The following is a 20,213-nucleotide window of genomic DNA, read 5'->3' as shown; positions in this document are numbered from 1 at the left end:
TACTCAAAAATCTTGTATTGAAACCGGAAAAAAAAATTGATAGTGAAAAACAATTAATTGAAACTGTAATTCTTTTGTTTTCGCTTACAATTTTTTTTTTCGGTTTCAAACCATTTTTCGGTTTCAATCCATTTTTTTTCGGTTTCAAACCATTTTTCAGTTTCAATCCATTTTTCGGTTTCAAACCATTTTTCGGTTTCAAACCATTTTTCAGTTTCAATCTGCTGGCACTGTTTTGGCATCCGGGTGCGCGCTGGGAGGGGGGCGGGGATTCCGGCCCGCATATATTTGCATACATTATAGAGGCCACTAGTGCTGACTAGTGATGGGATTTCCGGCTCTTTTTAGAGATCCGGCTCTTTCGGCTCGGCTCACTAAAAAGAGCCGGCTCTTTCGGCTCCGAACCGGCTCTTCAGGTTGTTTTGTTGCTTTAATTATTTAATCATTAACAATAATATAAAATTATGCAGAAAAGGAATTACTAATGTAAAAAAAAGTGGTTTTATTTATATATGTTTATATATGGCCCCTAGAGACAAAGCACGTACAAACTCTAAAGCTTATACAAACTCCAAAAAGCACGTACAAACTCCAAAACACATTTCTAGCGTTAACTGAACTTCCAAAACAGAGCTACCCAGATCACTTAAATTACACAATTGAGAGCATGTGTGTATTGTTTGTGTATTTATAGACAAGCACTCATATTTATTCAAATAATTAAAAAAAAAAAGTTCATTTACCTGTTACTACCACACACCAAATCCGGTTGTTGAAACTTCCTGGCTTGTGTAGCCACTGGGTAACAAAAGCTCAACACTGCGCCCTAGCATCCTGGAGCACTTCTGTTGTGTTTTGTACGTGTTTTGGACTTTGTACGTGTTTTGGAGTTTGTACGCGTTTTGGAGTTTGTACGTGTTTTGGAGTTTTTACGCGTTTTGGAGTTTGTACATGCTTAGGAGTTTGTACGTGTTTTGGAGTTTGTCTGTGCTTTGTCTCTAGGGGCCACCGTAAATATACTTTTATTTATTCACTCCGCATAAAATGTAATAAATAAATCATATAATACAAAAATCAACATTCACATTTCAAATTTTAACTATTTAAATTTTTAGCTTTTTCCTTTTACAAATTTAAAGTGAAACAACACAAAACACTGCAAACCACAACACAATTAAATATAAATTAAAATATGAAAACAAAAAGAAGATGCACATTCTCTGTCATATGGGCCTGCATGATTTCTGAATCCTTTATCATCTGCAACTGAAAATAGTGGATGATTACTATACCTTTCTAATGTGACGTTGTTGTCCCTCGCTCTCTTTCTCTCTGGCTCTGTTCCTGTGCTACTGCCAGTGTAACTAACGCCCCTCCCCCCTCTGCCCAGCGCAAAGTACAGGCCGCGCATGTGGAGTTTAGCGGAAAAAAGGGCGAGAGAGAGGGTGAGAGAAAGGAAAAAAAAACAACAAAAAAAACAACCTCACGGCTCGCAATAAGGAGCCGGCTCGCGTCGTTCACTTCAAAGACCCGGCTCTAAGAGCCATTTCGTTCGCGAACGACCCATCACTAGTGCTGACCAAGCTGCCATCTTTCTCTCTTTCAATGGCTGCTTCAATTTCAGCTTGACCCTCCAAACCGCAAGTAAGTAATCATTTTTTGTCATCTTTCCTTGCTGTCCCACTGGACTGGACATTAGTTTAGTTTTTTTTAGCTACATCTGGTGAAGTTGTGGTAAAGTGCTGGTATTAGCCTATTTGTCGTAGCAAGCTAGCCTGAAGCTAATATTTGCTATATTTAGGTACACCCGTGTCTCCTTAGGAGTTGGAGGCCGGTGTTTTAGGAACGGCACAAGATCTCATCAACAGGCAGTGTTGGGCAGTAACGCAATACATGCACCGGCGTTATGTATATAAAATACAAAATATGAGTAAATGTATCCATTACTGTTCAATAGGTGATATTGAGAACACAGTTAGTTTGTTGAAATAAATGGATTACATGGCGGTATTTTCCTTTTTCATATGTTAGGCTATGGTCTCTCTATTTTTGGTAATTCCACGCCGGTGGAAACCCAAACAAAATGATTTAATATGAAGGCAATAGCAGAGTGTTAAAGGCATCGCCCTAAACAATGTAGCCTCATGGGCAGTGTAGTCTGTGCTGCAGGGAGAACGGACTGCCATACCCGTTATGTGTCTGTGAGCGAGGGAGGGAGAAAAAGGAAAAGTATGAGCTGTCACTGAGCAGAAACGGGAGCTGGAAGCATGTAAATATAATAATAACCACTGCAGCCAAAAAGAGTGCCCGATGAGCCCAGCTGTAAGAAAGCTGTTAAGACTGGACTGTACACTGTGTTCCTGTTTTCCTCCGAAACAATAAGCAGCCTTTCAACGCCTCTCTCTCGCTAGCAAAGTTGACCCAGACAACAAAGTAAAGCTAGTTTTCAGCTACGAGCCCGACATGATGTATTAGCCAGAGGTCCCTTTACTACGGTTCGGAGCCGCTGACCTGTTTTATATATGCACTGAATAGTTTTCTACACGAGATCGCTGCAAAAAGTGCAGCCTTACCTAATGTCCACCTACTGTTACTCATTTATATTAAGATTTTAACATCTAGTTGGTATTGGTATGGCGAGTAGCCTTCAGTAAGAGTAATAAATCACACAGCAATAGTACATTCATGTAGTTGTAAAGTATTCAGAATACATTACTTCTATAATCTTTGGTGGAATACATTTTAAAATTAACCTTCCCAACACTGTCAACAGGTTAGCACCTCATACCACAGTGCACCAAAAGCAGTCTCATGAGCGCTGGAAAGGACAAGCCCAGAGCCCAAAACAGACAGTGCAGGAGATGACAAGGTTAGTAATTGTATGGTGAAAATTATACTTCTAGTTATCTTGATTGGCAAAAGAAAAGTAAATACAAAATCTGCTTCTCACATATAGGGCATTTCCAAGATTTTTTTTTTTCAAAACTAATTCAATTTCTTTCATTACAACTGTCCTGTGCCAGATGTTCTGTTGCCCCACAGTGAGAGGCATCATTTCAGAAACACCAGGAAGACAAACTCATCGCCGGGATCAAGCAGGGCTCGTGATCTTCACCAGCAGCTCCCTCACAAGAAGGATAAACCCAGCATTTCATGAACACTGATGGAGACCTTTGCTTTGTGTAATGTTAGAAGTACTCAGATAATCCTCAGAGGCTCTGGACTTTTACATAATATCATAGCTTTAAGTCCTGTAGAAAGTTAAATATATGTTGTGTTCTCTGGTTACTCTGGTATGAATGACTCTGAACTACTTTATGATAAATAACACACTATTGTCAAAAAACAGTGAAAGAATTCCTGATCAAGTTTTTAGTTCAAATACAAGTAACAACCTTTGACTTTAATCAGGTTTTATTTAATTGTGTCAGAGAAAACATCATGTGCCCTTCATGTAGCTGAGTACATTCAGTGTTTAAAACAGAAGTTGTGCAGGTCTGAGATCAGCAGTTTTCTGAAACACCAAACTGAGGTACTGTTAATGCTGATGTATAGTGACACAGTTACATGAGTGATTAATCCTTTTGACTTTGTCTTTAAATTTATCAATAAAACAGCTGCAGCTTTCACTGACAGCACATGTGGTACTTTAACCTTTGTACTGTTTTCTTCAGTTAATTTTGGAGTTACTACAAAGATCGAAGATATAAGATCTGTCTGCTGTCACTGGGTGGTGCTGAGGTCTGAATCTGAGGACGGCTCCTGTAATCACAAACAGAACAGAATCATCACAAACTGAAATATAAAGATTATCTCTCAAATCTGAAATAGGGCTGATCCTTCTGTCCTCACACACTCGGGATCTGAAGTTGTCCAGTCCTACAGTTCTGCCGACAGCTGTTTATTTTTTATTTGTTTTAAAGGCCTTATATACTAATACATTTTCTAATATCATGTTTACCTTTGAGTTGTTGATGCTTTATAAATGGACATCTGCAAAGATGAGATGATGGAGCAGGTTTCAGTCAAGGTTCAGTCTGCTGCTGCATCCTGGTCACAACATACAGAGGTGTTATCAGCTCAGTATTGAACAAGAAATATTAATGTTTCAAATTATTTGTCCTAAAGGATGCAAGCTGTACAGAGTACTGCACATGTGACTTTGTGAACATAATTCATTAAAAATAATTAGGACAGTTTTTTAACCTGAATATTTGTAACAAGCTGAGTAAAAAAAAATGCTAAAAAAATAATCAGAGGAAAAATGTAACATTTTAACTTAAGCTGACAAGCGGAAGTAGCTGGTTTCAGTACATAAGTATAGGGCTTTGCTATTTAATTCGTAGCTATTGACTAATGAGGGGTTACTGAAGTTCCAGGTTTTTAAAAGTTGGCGTTAATGTCGTTCCACATGTGGAAAGCGACAGAAAACATGCTGCTGTTTGCACATATTTAATAATCAGCTCTGCACAGGAGCAGAAGCAGAGTCCAGCCTGTTGCTCTTACAGTATAATACTCATATAAAAGTACAGTAACCGTGGTTAGTCACTGAGCAGCCTGGTGCGTTTCTCTTGATTTCTTTAGTCAGGGTAAATTCATTCACCTGCACGGGTTAGCTAAACGAACTTTACAAAACAAGTTTCCCCAACAGCCAAGTGCTCATCTTAGCTAGCTAGGTCCGTAGCTAAATTACGGATTAGTTTACAAACACATTTAACTTACCAAAAATAGTGCGGTGGGGTCTCAGGTCCTCCTGTCCGGTAGTCCAATTTACTGAAGAAGAATTTACCTCAGGCTGTCACTTTGAAATAGTCGGTAATGTAAACGCTGGACCTCTCAGCATCTGCCATTCCCGAACAGACACGTGCAAGTTTGTCCGTGACCGCAGCCGCGTCGTCAGTGTTTTCTCCAGTCATTGGTCAGCATTATAATATATGCAAATACATGCGGGTCGGAATCCCCGCCCCCCCAGCGCGCCCCCGGACGCCAAAACAGTGCCAGCGGAGTGAAACTGAAAAATGGATTGAAACCGAAAAGTGGATTGAAACCGAAAAATGGTTTGAAACCGAAAAAAAATGGATTGAAACCGAAAAAAAATGGTTTGAAACCGAAAAATGGTTTGAAACCGAAAAAAAATGGTTTGAAACTGAAAAAAAAAATTGTAAGTGAAAACAAAAAAATTACAGTTTCAATTAATTGTTTTTCACTATCAATTTTTTTTTTCGGTTTCAATACAAGATTTTTCAGTACATTTATTTCAGTTACAATATTTTTTTTCGGTTTCAATATTTTTTTCGGTTTCGTTTCAAGGTGGCATCGTTCTGATTCCATAACCGACCTGCCATGTTCTCCTTCGTTTTGTACATAACTGTTTTGGGGGCAAATAAAATTCAGGTAGGGATTAAAACCGCAAAATTAATGGTTGTCGGTGCTGGAAATGCTAGCGCTTGATGCAGTGTTTTGATTGTGCTGCCACTCGTACCTACAATGCAACGCGCGAAAATCACGTGGTCTGACCATTGACTGTAGAAAACAGTTTTCTACAGTCAATGGGTCTGACTGACTCATTTTTGTGACAAGCCTCCAGTGGTCATATGAGGAATTGCAGTTTTTTAGCTTTGTATGTTGCTGAGGAATTCAGCTATTACTTTATTTAAAGAAGAGCAAAAATCCTTAATATTATACACAGGTAATGGTTTAAACAGTCTATATTTCTAAACTATGCAAAACCAAGACCACTAAAATGGAAATCAGTCAGCAAGCAGTGATGATGGAGGCGGCTAATGTTCGTTAATGTTGTACTGTCTGGATGATATCGATTAAAATAAAATCCCAAAACAAAACAAAAAGCACATTAAGGCACTCCTCAGCACATCACACTATTTTCCAGATGTGACTCATGTGGTGTAACGGCTGTTCTTCACAGTTGGTTTGTCACACCTGTGTCTCCTGTGGATAAACATCTCAGTTGTGCGTCAAAAGTTCTCCCCTGAGCCCTGTGGCATTTATTTCTATTTCTTAAACATATCTGGGCCACCCCGGGCCAGACCACATGGTTAACACCTTTAGATTTATAGCACCCAAGCTTCGTGTCAGGGCGAAACCTCACACGTAGGCTAATAGATAACTCATAAAATTACCTAAGGGCAGACAAGCCTCTGCCGTTTGGTCCTGTTCATCATTTTTAATCTCGCCTTTACATCTTTATATGTGGACACACCTACATTTTTGCATGTGTGTGTGTTTGACATGGAGGGGTGAGAGTCTAGTCTCAGATAATTACAGGCCACTGATCCCGTCAGCTGTCACCGCCACACTCTTTTTACATGTCAATGACAGCCAAATGGGACCTCATATCCTTCCTCCGGCTCATACAATGCTCTCATTGAAAACATGAGCAGCGGAGAGAAAATCAGAAAGCGAGAAAGCGTAGGATGCCACTCCTTGTCCCAGCTGGCGCTGGCTCAATGGCAAAGGGCACCAAATCTTGTCCGCTGAATAACAACCACTCCTATTCCTCTCCTCAAATCCTCCTCCTCATCCTTCACCTCTCTCCGGCCGACTTCATCACCGCCTCGGCTTAATCTCTGCACATTCATGGGGACTTGCACCCAGGCTCTGCTTCTTTGCCTCCTTTTGTGTTTGCCAGCACTCTGAAGAAAAAAGAGGGGGGACAGGGGTGGATGAAGGCAGTGGTGCCTGCGGTTGCTTTGGCTTGCCTTTTTTTGGTGTGTGTGTGTGGGGGGGGGGGGGGGGGGGGGTAAGAGCTTGGCAGGAAGCCTGGCTGTGGCACTGCATACAAACATAGGGTGAAAACACAAGGTCTGTTTGTGTGGGTTTTGTTTGACTGTCACATCCCCTTACCTAAAGAAGAGCGGGGGAAAAAATTGCCACAAGAAATCGTTTGCCCCTCGCTCCCTCCAGACAGCCATCGATTCTTTGCAACAGCCAGGGGGGAGATGGACAGAGATGAGATGGAGAGCAATCCATATCAGGAAATTACTGACCATAACTCAATGAAATTAATTTAATCTTCACAATAAAGTCTTGGCAGGAAGCCCAGCCTTGTTTTTTTTTCTACTTTCAAAATAGGAAAAGAGCTCTTCGATTAAATCTGAAATACTATCAGTCTGCATGTAAATCTACAAAACAGCACCAAGAGAGTAACCGCAATTCATCACTACAGTATATTGTATATCTGAGTAGACAAAGAGCTGACACAGTCCCTGTTTTCTTTCCTGCATTACATCCCGTTCAGCTAAACCTCCTTAACTCGATCTCCCGTGGACTTGGAGAAGCTGACTTCAGCGCAAACGGCACAATTGCATGTGATTTGTGGAAGTTGAAATCTTTACCGTATGTGCCGTTCTTGTGTCCCTCTCGGGGTCCACGCTTACATGCTTGGTAGGGGCCGCTGATGTGAAAGGGGACATTGCCAGGTTCCCAGCGCAGCTGCGAATAACATTGAAGTGGCATTCCAACTTGTCAGTGTAGCGTGGGCCATGCACAAAGCCACTTCCTGCTCCTCAGAGGGAAATTTGAACCAGCCGCCCATGCACCGGAATCCGGCAATCTGATCAGATTCAATATGTTTTCCAATGTTTATATGTAAATTAGCCACTGTGCCACTTTGTCATAGTTTAACGGCATGTGGTTTATATCAACGCCTACACAAATTTGTATCTATGTTCTATCCTGTCAGTGTTGCAGCACATCAGGGCCTCTGGGATCTCCTGGTATTTCAATTACAGAATGTCCCCCTGATAGAGGACAATCTGCATAGGTAACGCCGAAAGAGCTGTAACTTATTGCAGCATACGGCTGAGCTGACTGCTTTATGATCACTCTGGTCGTAACCGCAACGCCAAATCCAAATGGAAGCTTTGCGGTGGAATGAGAAGAAAGCCTAACATGTTTGGAAGAAGAATGAAATTTGGAGTTTAAGCTACCTTTGGAATTTCTCTTTTCCCTAAAATAATCCCATCTGTTAATTCAGTAACTATAATATGCATGAGATTAGCTGGTTCTGCTGGAGGCTTCTTCCTGTTAAAAAGGATATTTTCCTTCCTACTGTTGCCAAAGTACTTGTTCATAGTGGGTTGTCTGATTGTTGAGGTTTTCTCTAGTTTGTTTGTATTATTGTAGGGTCTTTACCTTACAATATACAGCACCTTGAGGCAACTGTTGTTGTGATATGACACTATATAAATAAAAGTGAACCGAAATGAATATATTACATCTATACAGTCTAAAGATTCAGCTTGCTAAGGTCTCATTCACACAGGCCTAGAAACAGTCCGCGGCACCCTAGCAACCTCCACTTGCCAAGTGAAATCCGTCCCAAAGAGGGTGCTGCACCAAGTTCACTTTGGTCACTTGGCCCAGTTGCCTGTCGCTTACATGGAAGACGGCAACTTGGAAATAGTCACCAAATACTTGCCGAGCAGAGGTGAAACCTGAAAAAGTCAGGTGCAAACTGGAAATAAATAAAGATCACTTTTAGAGTAAAAGTAAAACTAAGATGTTTCAAACATCTACTTTGAAGACAAACAGACTGTCTTTCTACTTTGCAGCACACAGTTTCACTACTGTTCAGAGAGTTTTTAGTGAGTGTTTGCTAACATATAGGGGTCTCACCAGCAAGTTAGGGTATAATAACTATTTTTCCCCAGTGACTTGCGGTCGCCAGGAGTCGCTGCCCTGTCTCTAGACCTGCGTGACTGAGTCCTAACAGAGTTTGTTAGCTTCTGTCTCCATAAAACCAAGATGCCACTTGTGATTACTTTGTCATTTGGTTGCTTCAGATACCATATAGTCAATTTATCCATAGGTTGTTGTTTTTGTTTTTATTGTTTTTTTGTTTTTGTTTTTTGGGGGGGGGGTCTCAGAGCTCTCTCTAACTCTTCAGCATGGAGATAAACGCGATTTAGTTTGTGGTACTTGTAAAAAATGTAAACACTGCAAAATCTCATTATAACAATACAGCACTGTCAACAGCTTTTATGTGGACTATTTCTTCTGTACAAAGTAGTCTCTTTGTTATTTAACTGGTGCGTGCAACTCCCACTAAAACCACAAATTGCTGTTTTTAAATTCCACCTTTCACACAAGTTGAGCAAAACATACACAATGTATTAATCAGCCAGCTCTTTGTGATGGAGAGGGATTTTCATCAGTATACTTGGTACAGTTGATTCCCACTAAGCTGTCATCAGAGAAGATCAATTTGATGTAGAGTTACTCACTTTTTCCTGCAGCTCAAAAGGTAATTCTTAATATTTTACCTTGAAGAGTCAATAAGACAAAGAAGTCAAACCATATCTCTATCAACAGATATTTGTATATTTATGGGAATCTCTGCAAGATTTCTGTTTCCACGTTTTTTGAGCAATTCAAAATGAGGCAGGCTTTGGTTTCATGCAGATCCATGTGAGTATAACTGCACACCTGTTATCAACCAATGGATAACAATGGCTAGAGCAGAAGCTTCCAGAACCTGATGGATTCCCAGACTGACTCGATGATGTTGCTGTCCTCCGCTGTCCAAAGGGCTTCTCACTTTCAGACAGTGTACGTCTGCATCCACTGTGGTGATTAAGCTCTTCTTTCAAGCTCGGGTCTCATCTGAAGGTGAGCTTTCTCTTTGAACCAAGGAATCTGGGCTTCTGTCAAACCACCGCAAGAGTCTCAGGGTTCCCACAAAACCCAGCTGATGACAGTTGCTGTTTGGAGATGAGGGCATCAACTTGTGAGACCCCGGCTCTCCCATGGGAACCTGTGGAAGGTTATCCCAACCCACTGTGCACCCCCTGAAACTGGTGCCTTTCCCATCATGGATTACAGGAGCTTTTTAAAGACTACTTAGATCTCCATGCACATCTTTCATCCAGAATGTTTGCACCCATAAGATTGCAAAAAAACAAAACCAAAAAAAAACCCAATTTCAAAGAATGTCAGGGAAGCAGAGAAGAAAATCAGCCGATTTGCAGAATCTTTAAGGATGAGACAAAACTGTGGTTAAGACCCTACAATAAGAGAGAAAACTCCAACAATCACACAGTGCCTATGAGCAAGCACTTCACAACAGTGGGAAGGAAAAACTCCCTTTTAAAAAGGAAGAAAGCTTGAGCAGAACCAAGCTGAAGGAGGGGCGCCATCTAACGTTAACTTCAGGGTATTTTACAATGCTAGCATAAGCTACTGCTTATGGCTAAGAGAAAGTGCTAAGATTGGCCAGCACATCTCTTTGTTTATCTAACCCACTGTTTAGGTGACAGTCGGTGGTGACATTCAGCAGTCCTGGAAAAATTAATGGAAACTCATTAATAGCTAATGAGTTTCCTATGAACCTCAGCTATAATTCATAGTTTTAACTGGCGAACATGTTAATGCTAACAAGCTAAGATCTCAAACTAAACATCAGCATCATTTAAAGCTTGCAAGCATCTTAGTTTAGTCAAAATACCACTATGCTAGCTAGTTCTTTGTTAACTAATTAGTTTTGCTTAATTTCAAAATAATATAAGTTACTGTTCAACAAATTAGTCTGTAAAAATTTCACTGCTAGATGTAAATTGATAGTAGATTTTTTCTCATCTTTGGAAGGCTTTTAGCCCACCTTGCACCTCAGCTATCAATGCTTGATAAGAAGCGTTTGCCTTTATTTACTCTAGAGACTGTAAAAGAAGTCCAACTTCTGAGGTGAGTTGTTGAGTATGTGCTGAAATGTCTGTAAGTGCTACTGTTTTTGTCACTGTTAGCTACTGTTAGCCTCTGCTAACCAACCTTAGTGAAACTTTCTTTTAGGTGGATACAACATTGTTCGACTCTGACACTTACTAAATGAAGTTATAATTATGATTTAAGAACATAATCAAACTATTTATCAAAGGTACAGTGATATTTTGTATCCTGAGCCTAACATGGCATACGTTAGCTCTTAATAACAGCTTATAGTTTTTAAATGGTTGTTGTTTAGCAGGCTCCTTCTCAGCTGTCCAGAAATGAGAGGGTCACATATCTAATCTGCTGACAACAAGTTACTGTGACAATAATATCAGAAATAAATAAGCAAGTTTATACATGCTTTCATTTGTTAAAACCCTGATTTCATTTCTGAAGCTGACGCTTGAGGTCATTTTACAAAGAAAGAAACCTACCTTTCATTCATGTTTTCGTTTCATTGGTGAAGGGGACCCCTTCTCTTGTGATAAAACATGGGTTTGGTCACACCAGAAACCTATGATGGTATCCCTTCACCTCAACTTTTAGTGCAATATGTATGTGGCTGGTCTCAAGCTACATACATAAAACACCATTAGTGTAAAGGGTGATGTCCTTCCAGCCTGCTTTATTAAAATATGGTGGTGGATGGCAGAGACTGCTTCCTATGAGTCCATGCTGAATAAACTTAAAAACGATACAGAAGATAAAGATGAACATTGGGACTATTTTTGGAACTATCTGAAGCAAACAGGAAATCATGACCATATTATCATAATCTGAAGGATTATTAACTGTGACCACCGGTCCAAATGTTACTTTACCGTCATTTTTATTTGCCCATTTTTGTGTTTCTTCTCTTGGAACCCCACTGTTTGTTAGTTTCTCTTTTCTTTCTTTTAGACTTGTAAGGGCAGGGGTGCACACCAGCAGTTTTCTTGTGTTTTTTGTTTGTTTGTTTTCTCCCTCTTATACAGGTTTAAGTATATGTTGCAAAATCAATAAAAACTTAAATGTCTAAATAAATATATATGTATATATATATATACATATATATATATATATATATATATATATGGTGGTGGCTCCCATAAAATGCAAACCTGCTCCTATGCATGCATGCAAATGTACTGATTCTTTAGCGCTTCTCTAATCTATCTGAGTACGCAAAGCACTTTTATACAACTTACCTAATTCACCCATTCATACAAGCACTTTCCTATCTAACCACACACATCAGAGAACAATTTGGGGTTATTATCATGCAGTAGCATGCAGACTGGAGAAGCCAGGGATCAAACCACCAACCTTCTGATTACCAGAGAACCTGCTCTACGTCTTGAGCTACAGGCACCTATAAACACGTTTATGAGGATGCGTCAGTTTGTTGGAAGATGTAATTACACGCTAATCTGTGCATATCTACAAGTTCAGTATCCTTTAAAAAAAATACAGATTGTATCTTTAAGGTAATAAATACATAAACAGAGACTAGAGACATAATATGTGACTTAAATGGACATGTTACAGAGATAAACAGGGATGGGAAGCAGATGGAGATAGACAGTTGAGAGAATATCAAAGGTTTCACCGGTCTGCCCTATAACAGGGTTGAAATGTAGGGACAAGGACGGCATTTGTTCTTTAATCTGCTCTCTCACACTGGGTTACTGCAGCTCTCCTGGGAATCACTTTCAGCCCAACACAGACTGACTGTGGGATCTAAAACACCACTCAGTCATAAAGCTGCAGACACAGGACAGGATACCAGCTTCCCATTTCAACAAGAAATGACAAGACTGTTTTGTTATGAATGGTTTTATTGAAAAAAACAAAACAAAAATACCCACCTCCACATACAGAGTTAAAAAAAAGAATATGCTGGATTTTCAGGTTACAAACAGACATCCTGTAGTGACATACGACAATAGTTACAGACAGATTCTGGCAGTAGTACAAATGGAGTGGTCTGCCTTTGATGGTAGTTTATCCCTGCCACAGTTTCAAATGAAATTAACGCCACACAACGTAAAAAAAAAAGAAAAAAAAAAGAAGCAAAATTGGTAAAAAGCAAAAAAAACAAAATCCAAAACTTATAATAAAATGCTGCGAAAATATTGTGCAAGAGCCATGATTAAATGACACTGATGGAGATAATATGAAGTGCCCTGGGTTGTCATCATTTTGTTAAATTGTGCGTTTCTCTGATGATTCTCTTCCGCCCTCTAGTGGTAGTAAATCTCTACTGAAGGAGCAGTAGTGAGCATGTCTGCAGACCCCGTTTACTTTACAAGTGCTCGGGGTGGTTCTGCAGACAGGTGATGAACTCTTTCACCTGTCTGCCCTCAAAGCAGATCTGGTAGACGGCTGCGAACAAAGGAAACCTGCAGAAGGAAGGAGACTCAAAGTTTATTGCATGTTGATGTGAGGACACTGCAAATGAACTGTTTGTAGGTCAAGGAACAGGAACAAAACAAGCTGCTGGCTATAAAAAAATAAATGATTTTAATATCCTTTATTGTCCGAGACAGGTTCAAGATAAAAATGAGCCCACAGCTGCTGGTCTAATCAGAGGTGTAATCAGGCGATATAAGTGAAAACACTTGTGTGTGTGTGTGTGTGTGTGTGTGCTTGTGTGGACCATGGCTGTTTATATTGCAGTTTGCAGGTAATTACAGATAGCAGGAATGCTGATAATTCTTATTAGTTTCATTTAGATTTCATGCTGCCGGTAATACCAAAACTTCAAGAACATAATTGTGATTTATAACTTCGATCCCAATCTTTGAAGAGCACAGCCAAAGTAAATATTCGTCCCGACTTGAACCATTAATGTAATGAAGGCGTACCCAGCAGACTGGAAACTGGTTCTGCTAATATAAAACAATAAAACAAAGACGTAACTGTACGTAAAAGGATTTGTGGACTTACTTGTTGACCATGTCCCTCTTTTTTAAGATCTTGTAGACCTCCGCGGAGGTCTGCGGACCCTGGAGCTTCTGGCCGTTGAGCATTTCCGCCTCCAGCTCAGCGATAGACTGCATGAGCAAACATAAAAGCGTAGGCTGAGCAACCAAGTATGTTGACAAAAAGGACACACAGATAGAGATCTATTGTGTTGATGGCAGTAAGCTTTTCAGGGCTGTCCTGGATACCATTCTTTGGTCTCCAGAGAGTGAGCACTGCAAGCAGCAGACAAGCAAAACTGCTTCTAAGGGGCTTTGAAAGGGAGCTAAATCTAGCAGAAAAGTCACTAAGAAGGCGACAGTGAGATGATCTGAGCCGCGATGATCACTGCTGTGAGCGACGGGGATATAAAGACTACCCAGAAAATATTTGGTTAGAGCCCTTAAACTTCTTCCTTCACTGCATCCATGACCCAAATTAAAGATAGCGTGTGCACGCTACCTCTGTGTACACTTCAATTATTCATAGAGTAAACCCAACAGGGGCCACTTTTCCTCAACATAAGCCCAATTTAAAGTCTGAAGGAAAACATGACTGACTAAAAGACCAGAGTTAAATGAAGTGCAGCTGGGTCCATAGACCTTTTGGACAATGATGCAATTTTTGTAGTCTTGCCTCTGTGCACCTCAACAGTGGATTTTGAATGAATCAGTCCAGACTTCCAGATTAATTCAAGGGGTTTAAGTTTTTTTCGCATTAAATGTTCAGAAAAAACAGCCATTAAAAGAAAACAAAACTTTTTTTTCCGTTTTAATACTGTTCCCTATTTTCACTGGCTCAGTCTCAATTGTAGAAACCAACATGGACCAACAAGGATTGTTTTTAATACTTGGAAATTCCTCTCGAGACGCTCTGCCAGACCTTTACTTCACCCACCTTCAGCTGCTGCTTGTTTGTGGGTCTCTCTGCCCTCAGTTTTGTATTTAATAACTGAAAGGCTGCTTGGTTCAGTTGAGATTAGGTGACTGACTTGGATATTGAAGATCTATTTATTTGCCTGCGAGACTCTTGGGTTTTAACTTGGGGTTGAACAGTTTTGCAGCATTTGATTGTATCCTCGCAGGGAGTATAGCCTCGTACACTTCACAATTAATCCTGCCGCTTCTATCAGTAGGCACATCATCAATAAACACCAGTGAACCAGTTCATGCCCTTACCACACCATGAGCACCACAATGTTTGATAGATGATGTAGTATTCTTCAGATCATGAGCTGCTTCTCTAATCATACACACCTTTCTCTTTTTATTGTTCTACTACAAGTTCATCATAGTTTCCAGAACTCTGCAGGCCATTCAAGATGTTTTCTGGCAAAGTCTAATCTGGGTTTATTGTTCTTTGTGCAAACCACTCTAACCAGTGGTTTGCACCTTGTTGTAAACTCTCTGTATCTCAATTCATAAAGGCATGTTTTGCTTTGACGATGATATATGTACCTCCTCTATAGTGTTCTTGACTTAGTTAGATGCCATTAAGATGTTTTTCTCAACGATGGAAATAATTCTGTTATCATCCACTTCAGTTATCTTCTGTGAGCTTTGAGGGGTTTTGGTGTTGCTGAACCAGATTGTTGATTTGGACACTACGAAAGTTTTTTCTGTCGCTCCGATTTTTTTCTTTTCTTTTACAGGTTAGTGATGACCTCCCTCATTTACATTAGTATCTGTTTTAACACTATATCGAGAATTTGAGTGAAATGCAAATGTGAACAACACTCACATGTCTCTGAAACTGCTCAACAGTCAACTGTTTAATTACTTTTGAGTCTCAGAAAATGGGGCACTATGTGTAAAAAGAAAAAAAAAGAAAAAAAAGCTGTAATTGTGAACAGTTAAAGCTAAATGTTTACATAAAAAAAGACCTTTGAAACTGCACAGTAGTGCACTTCAATAACTTTGATTGTTCCCTCTTAATACTAATAGTAGATATTTGATTTACATTGTAATAATTAACATTTAGTTACCCTTTGGATTTGGATTTTTGTAACTTATATTCCTCTTATTTGAAAAACAATAATTGCGATGGACTGTCCTCTCTGACTCACCTTGGACGTTCTGACAAAGGCCTCTGCGACCTTCCGGTTTCGTCCTCCGTAGCAAGTGGTGATAAGGTCGGCCACACCGCAGCTTTCCAGGAAGGTTATAGAGCTCACTGTGCCTTTACAGAAAATTTTGGCAAAGGCAACCATTTCCATCAGGCCCAGCCTGATTACCGCCGCTTTGGTGTTGTCGCCACAGTCGAGGCCATCACAGAATCCAGCGCCGACCGCCACAATATTCTGGCAATGCACGAGGGGAAGGGTGCAAACATTTTACGGTTTTCCATTATACAAGGAGAATTTGACTATGGAAACATCCGTTTACCTTTAAGGCTCCACAGAGCTCCACTGTGTCACTCTCCCGCACGACAGCGATGCGAAAGTTGGGAGTCTGCATCAGTTCTTTGAAGATGTGGCCGTTTGCCTCATTTCTTGCTCCTGTAGTGAATGAAGTTTATTAAACATAGAGTGCTAAATTGCTTCAGCAACACTTAAAACAGGAAGTAACTGTGCACTAGCTTGTCTGACCACCACAAAACCTCCTCTGCAACTTATCTACACATGTGCTGTACAAAGTGTCTAACCGATGGTGGTTTCACAGAACTTCTCATCCGCCACCTCGCTGGCGATGTTTGCTCCCATCAGGACGCTGATGTCAATCTGTAGTTTCTCTCGGATGATATCTGAGATTAGCGTCAGTCCTTCCGGTCCCTCATCAATGCCCTGGATGACAATAATCAACAATTTAAAACATAACCTCTACCCTGAATGGGCTTTTGGCCTTGAGATGATGGTGACACATACAGGATGTGATTGTCTCTCTATTGCTCAACTACAACAAAATTCATGATGCCATGACCGCAGAAAAATAAGAAGCTGTGGTTAGGGTACTGGATCCCCTTTTATGCTGGCAGAAAATGTGACATGAACAGTCACAGGGTCTTACTTTGATGAGTGATATCCCGATAGCTCCCTCTGTGATCTGAGGTTTCATCTGATCACAGAGTTTCCCGATGAACTGGTGCGGGATTACAAAGACGAGGATTTTTGCTCCTTTAACAGCTTCTGTGATGTCTGGAACAGCCACCTAGTGAGCCGACAACAGCATGTTAGTCCTCATACAGAACCAAATCATACAGTGCCAGTATGCAAGACACTTCATTTTGGATTTCCTCTAACCCACACAGGGTCAAAAGTATACATACAGACTTAAATATATACATGTATTCACTTGAATCTTTTAATATGTGTTGCTGAGGGTTGTACAAAGTCTTAACAAAGCCAAGGCCTAGTCATGATCACCAATGATCAATCATGACTAACAGACCCTGTATAAAATCCAAATAAATTCAAACTTTTCACCCAATTCTTGTTTTTTTAAGTGATTAAAGATGTATGCTGTACACTCAATCCACTTTGGAAAAACGGCAGGTCAGAGAAATCATTAAAAGTCCCAAATTACCATGATATTCATGCCTATGACGAGTGGATGTAAATTTCTGACCACAACCATATATATCACTGTACACTGGTATCTGCGGTATATTGTTTTTCATTAACATTGATAAATATTTAATAAGCATGTAAGGAATAATGCAAGGATAATTATGACTAATGCAGCGTTCCACTTGGAACTTGATGTTGGAACTTGGGAGTTATGTCTCTCCTGAGTTAGCACGTTCCAGAAAAACCAAAAAAACAGGAAGAACGGGTTTTTTAGAAAATCTTATCAAGGTAGAGCTATTCAGACATCACTAGCAATTCAGCATAATTCTTATTTTTTGCACTTAAAACACACAGTGATAAACAGAGCCTGAGAAGAAACACACAACAGTGACAGCACAGATTAAAAGTTTACAGTTTTACTACAGTTTAGGTTCAGTGCCAACATCTTGGATTGGTAACTTTGGGTATGTTGGTCTGCTCTGACTTTCCGAGTGGGAAGTTCGAGTAAAGTGGGTGTTCCATAAAATACATTTCTGACCTCCAACTTATTAAGGAGCGCACCGTAATCTGAACTATTTAAAGATGACACTGCATACCCACTGCAGCAGCTTAGTTATTTATGGATTCCATGATATTTTCTAATTTTTCATATTCTATGACAGTTTGAACTCAAGTTTAATATTCTATAATTAAGCATGTGGTAACTTTATACAACCAAAGACTGCAAATAATGTCTCAAAAGCCAGTTTGGTGGCATTATTCTCACATTTTAATGAAATATAATGGTAAATGGTCTGTATTTGTATAGCGCTTTACTTGGTCCTAAGGACCCCAAAGCGCTTTACACTATACATAATCATCCACCCATTCACACACACTGGTGATGGCAAGCTACAGTGTAGCCACAGCCGCCCTGGGGCGCACTGACAGAGGCGTACTCTGTCAGTGTACTCACTTGTATAATATGCATAATTGTAATAATGCACTCATTTGTATTTTCTTAAATTATTTTTCGAGTGTATAAATAGTCTGGCCCCAGGGTGTCTTTCTAGTTGCATTCAATAACAAAACAGTAAGAGGAGGATTGTGAATGGTAACTGTAAAATACCACACCACAGATCTAAATATGGACAGTCAGCAGCTATGAAACACACTCCTAATTGAAATCAATTTGATCACAAATATCAAATCTTTTAGAGTAAAGGTCAAAGGTTGGTTAATTGTATTAATTTAAATAATGTATCTTTCTTACGCTGTATTTTTTCAGTATGTGTATGTATTGTATCTCTGTGTATTATAGTGCATTGCAGTTTTATGTAACTGACTCAACTGTTTGAGCATTGTGAATGTAAAAGACCAACAAGGGACAAGGGCAGGAAATTAGCAATGGTATTGGAACCATGCCAAACTGCATTGTTCCTTTTAAAAAAGTTAAATAATCTTATTGGTGCGTAATCTACAGATGATGCTTCTGTAACTGTTGCACTTACCACATTCTTGGGCAGCTTGTGGCCTGGTAGATACTTGACATTTTCATGCTCGGTGTTGATGATCTCTGTCAGTTTCTTCCCATCAATCATTTCTTCATAGACCCACATGTTCACCATTGGGTCAAAGCGGTTGGAAGCTTTGACATTGTGCCCGATAATTTTGGCAATGGCAGAACCCCTGAGGGAGGGACAAAGATCAGGAAACCACAGGTTGAAGCTCTGGGAAGTGATTACACAAAGTACAGCATGTTCCTGAAAAGGCTGAAAAAGCATGCTTAGGCTTGGAACTGAACTACTACACGAACAGCTCTTTAGAAGAAATTGAGGAAGGCTGTAAACAACAGCTCCAGATCTGCCTTTCTGATGTGCAAGAGGTAGAGACAGAGGTAAAGATAAGCCTATTAGATTATGAATACAGCGGGTTTGCAACCAGTAAACGACCAAATCAGCGATCAATTTTCAGTTGGCTGAAAAAAGGGAACTCCTACTTCTAAAAGAGGCAAAAAGATACAGAAAAACGTTACCAGTTTCCAGATCCAACGATGCAAACTTTCTTTCCGGGCATTTTTAAAAGTAGAAACTCCGACAGTGAGCGCTTTGCAAATACAGCCTGTTGTCCTTTACTCCCCAGTCTATAACTTCCTTATACGCCCTGAAAATGCTGCTACTCTCTTACCCCGCCCTTACTGCCACGGCTACACCTCTTATTATATGCAGTTCATAAGCAGCAAAGATTTCTCCACGCCTCTCCACCGTTTAGACATCTCCGCTGTTTTTGAAAGCTTCATAGCCCATATTCAGGTTCGAGTTTAAAGGTGGCTGCATGCAACAACAACAAGTCCGCTATATTAAAGCGAACGTTTTAAATGCCAGTTATTATTTAATATTATCGGGAAATATGGGATACCGCCAGTCACATTACCACCTCATGATAACAAAAGCGTATTTTAAAGGCGCTTCCGGTCATTGGGTTTTTCAAAATAAAGCTCTTGCTAATAAAGGATGCCGCTTAAAAAACAAAACCACTACACCCCTAATTAATTTAACACGTAAATTAGCTTATACATTATATTTAAAAACGAGGTATCAAAAAACATTAAAAACAAAGCAGATTAATAACGTGTTTCTTTTTAAATAAATATGATTCAGCCCATCATTGAACACTCCTGGCTATCAAACATGTTTACATATGTCAAAATCTTTATACACACAAAACGCATCTGTTTAATATCTTTAAAGTTTTACTTGTCTGCACATGTTCAGCGTATACAAAAAATATCAAATAATAAATTAGTGGGAACAAATATGGATAATATGTGGCCTATTTGTGTAATTATTTATTCACTTTATTTTTCAGCTACAACAATGCAAAAATATATTATAAATGTTTTTAATGTTATAATTCCTTCTTTCAAATAATACTTGCCAGTCAGTATAAAAATAACAAAAAACTAATTTATTTGTTTTTCTTTCTTGTTACTTAATACACAAAATCTGATAATATTTTATAAAATTATTATGTAAAAGATTTATTTCCGTTTTAGATTGCG

General features: G+C 39.6%; 1 protein-coding gene and 1 long non-coding RNA gene across 2 annotated transcripts; one reads left to right on the top strand and one right to left on the bottom strand.

The window, feature by feature from the left end:
• The first annotated feature begins 1,575 nt into the window (after nucleotides 1-1,575).
• LOC146491541 (uncharacterized) lies at nucleotides 1,576-4,051 on the top strand. The gene is made up of 2 exons (XR_014872479.1): nucleotides 1,576-2,869; nucleotides 3,024-4,051. It is a non-coding gene; the product is annotated as an uncharacterized LOC146491541 (long non-coding RNA).
• Nucleotides 4,052-12,524: 8,473 nt separating this feature from the next.
• Nucleotides 12,525-19,604, bottom strand: LOC146491540 (glycerol-3-phosphate dehydrogenase 1-like protein). The gene is made up of 8 exons (XM_085151558.1): nucleotides 19,188-19,604; nucleotides 18,664-18,841; nucleotides 16,674-16,814; nucleotides 16,312-16,450; nucleotides 16,053-16,165; nucleotides 15,734-15,967; nucleotides 13,654-13,760; nucleotides 12,525-13,106 (listed from the first exon to the last, which is right to left on the bottom strand). Exons 1-8 carry the CDS (start codon nucleotides 19,226-19,228, stop codon nucleotides 13,010-13,012), a joined length of 1,050 nt encoding a protein of 349 aa, XP_085007684.1. The 5' UTR covers nucleotides 19,229-19,604; the 3' UTR covers nucleotides 12,525-13,009.
• Nucleotides 19,605-20,213: the final 609 nt, after the last annotated feature.

Source organism: Neolamprologus multifasciatus, chromosome 23 (assembly GCF_963576455.1).
Source record: "Neolamprologus multifasciatus chromosome 23, fNeoMul1.2, whole genome shotgun sequence".
Classification (NCBI taxonomy): Eukaryota; Metazoa; Chordata; class Actinopteri; order Cichliformes; family Cichlidae; genus Neolamprologus; species Neolamprologus multifasciatus.
Note: the sequence above shows the minus strand (reverse complement) of the source record. Positions and strands in the feature narration are given on the sequence as shown.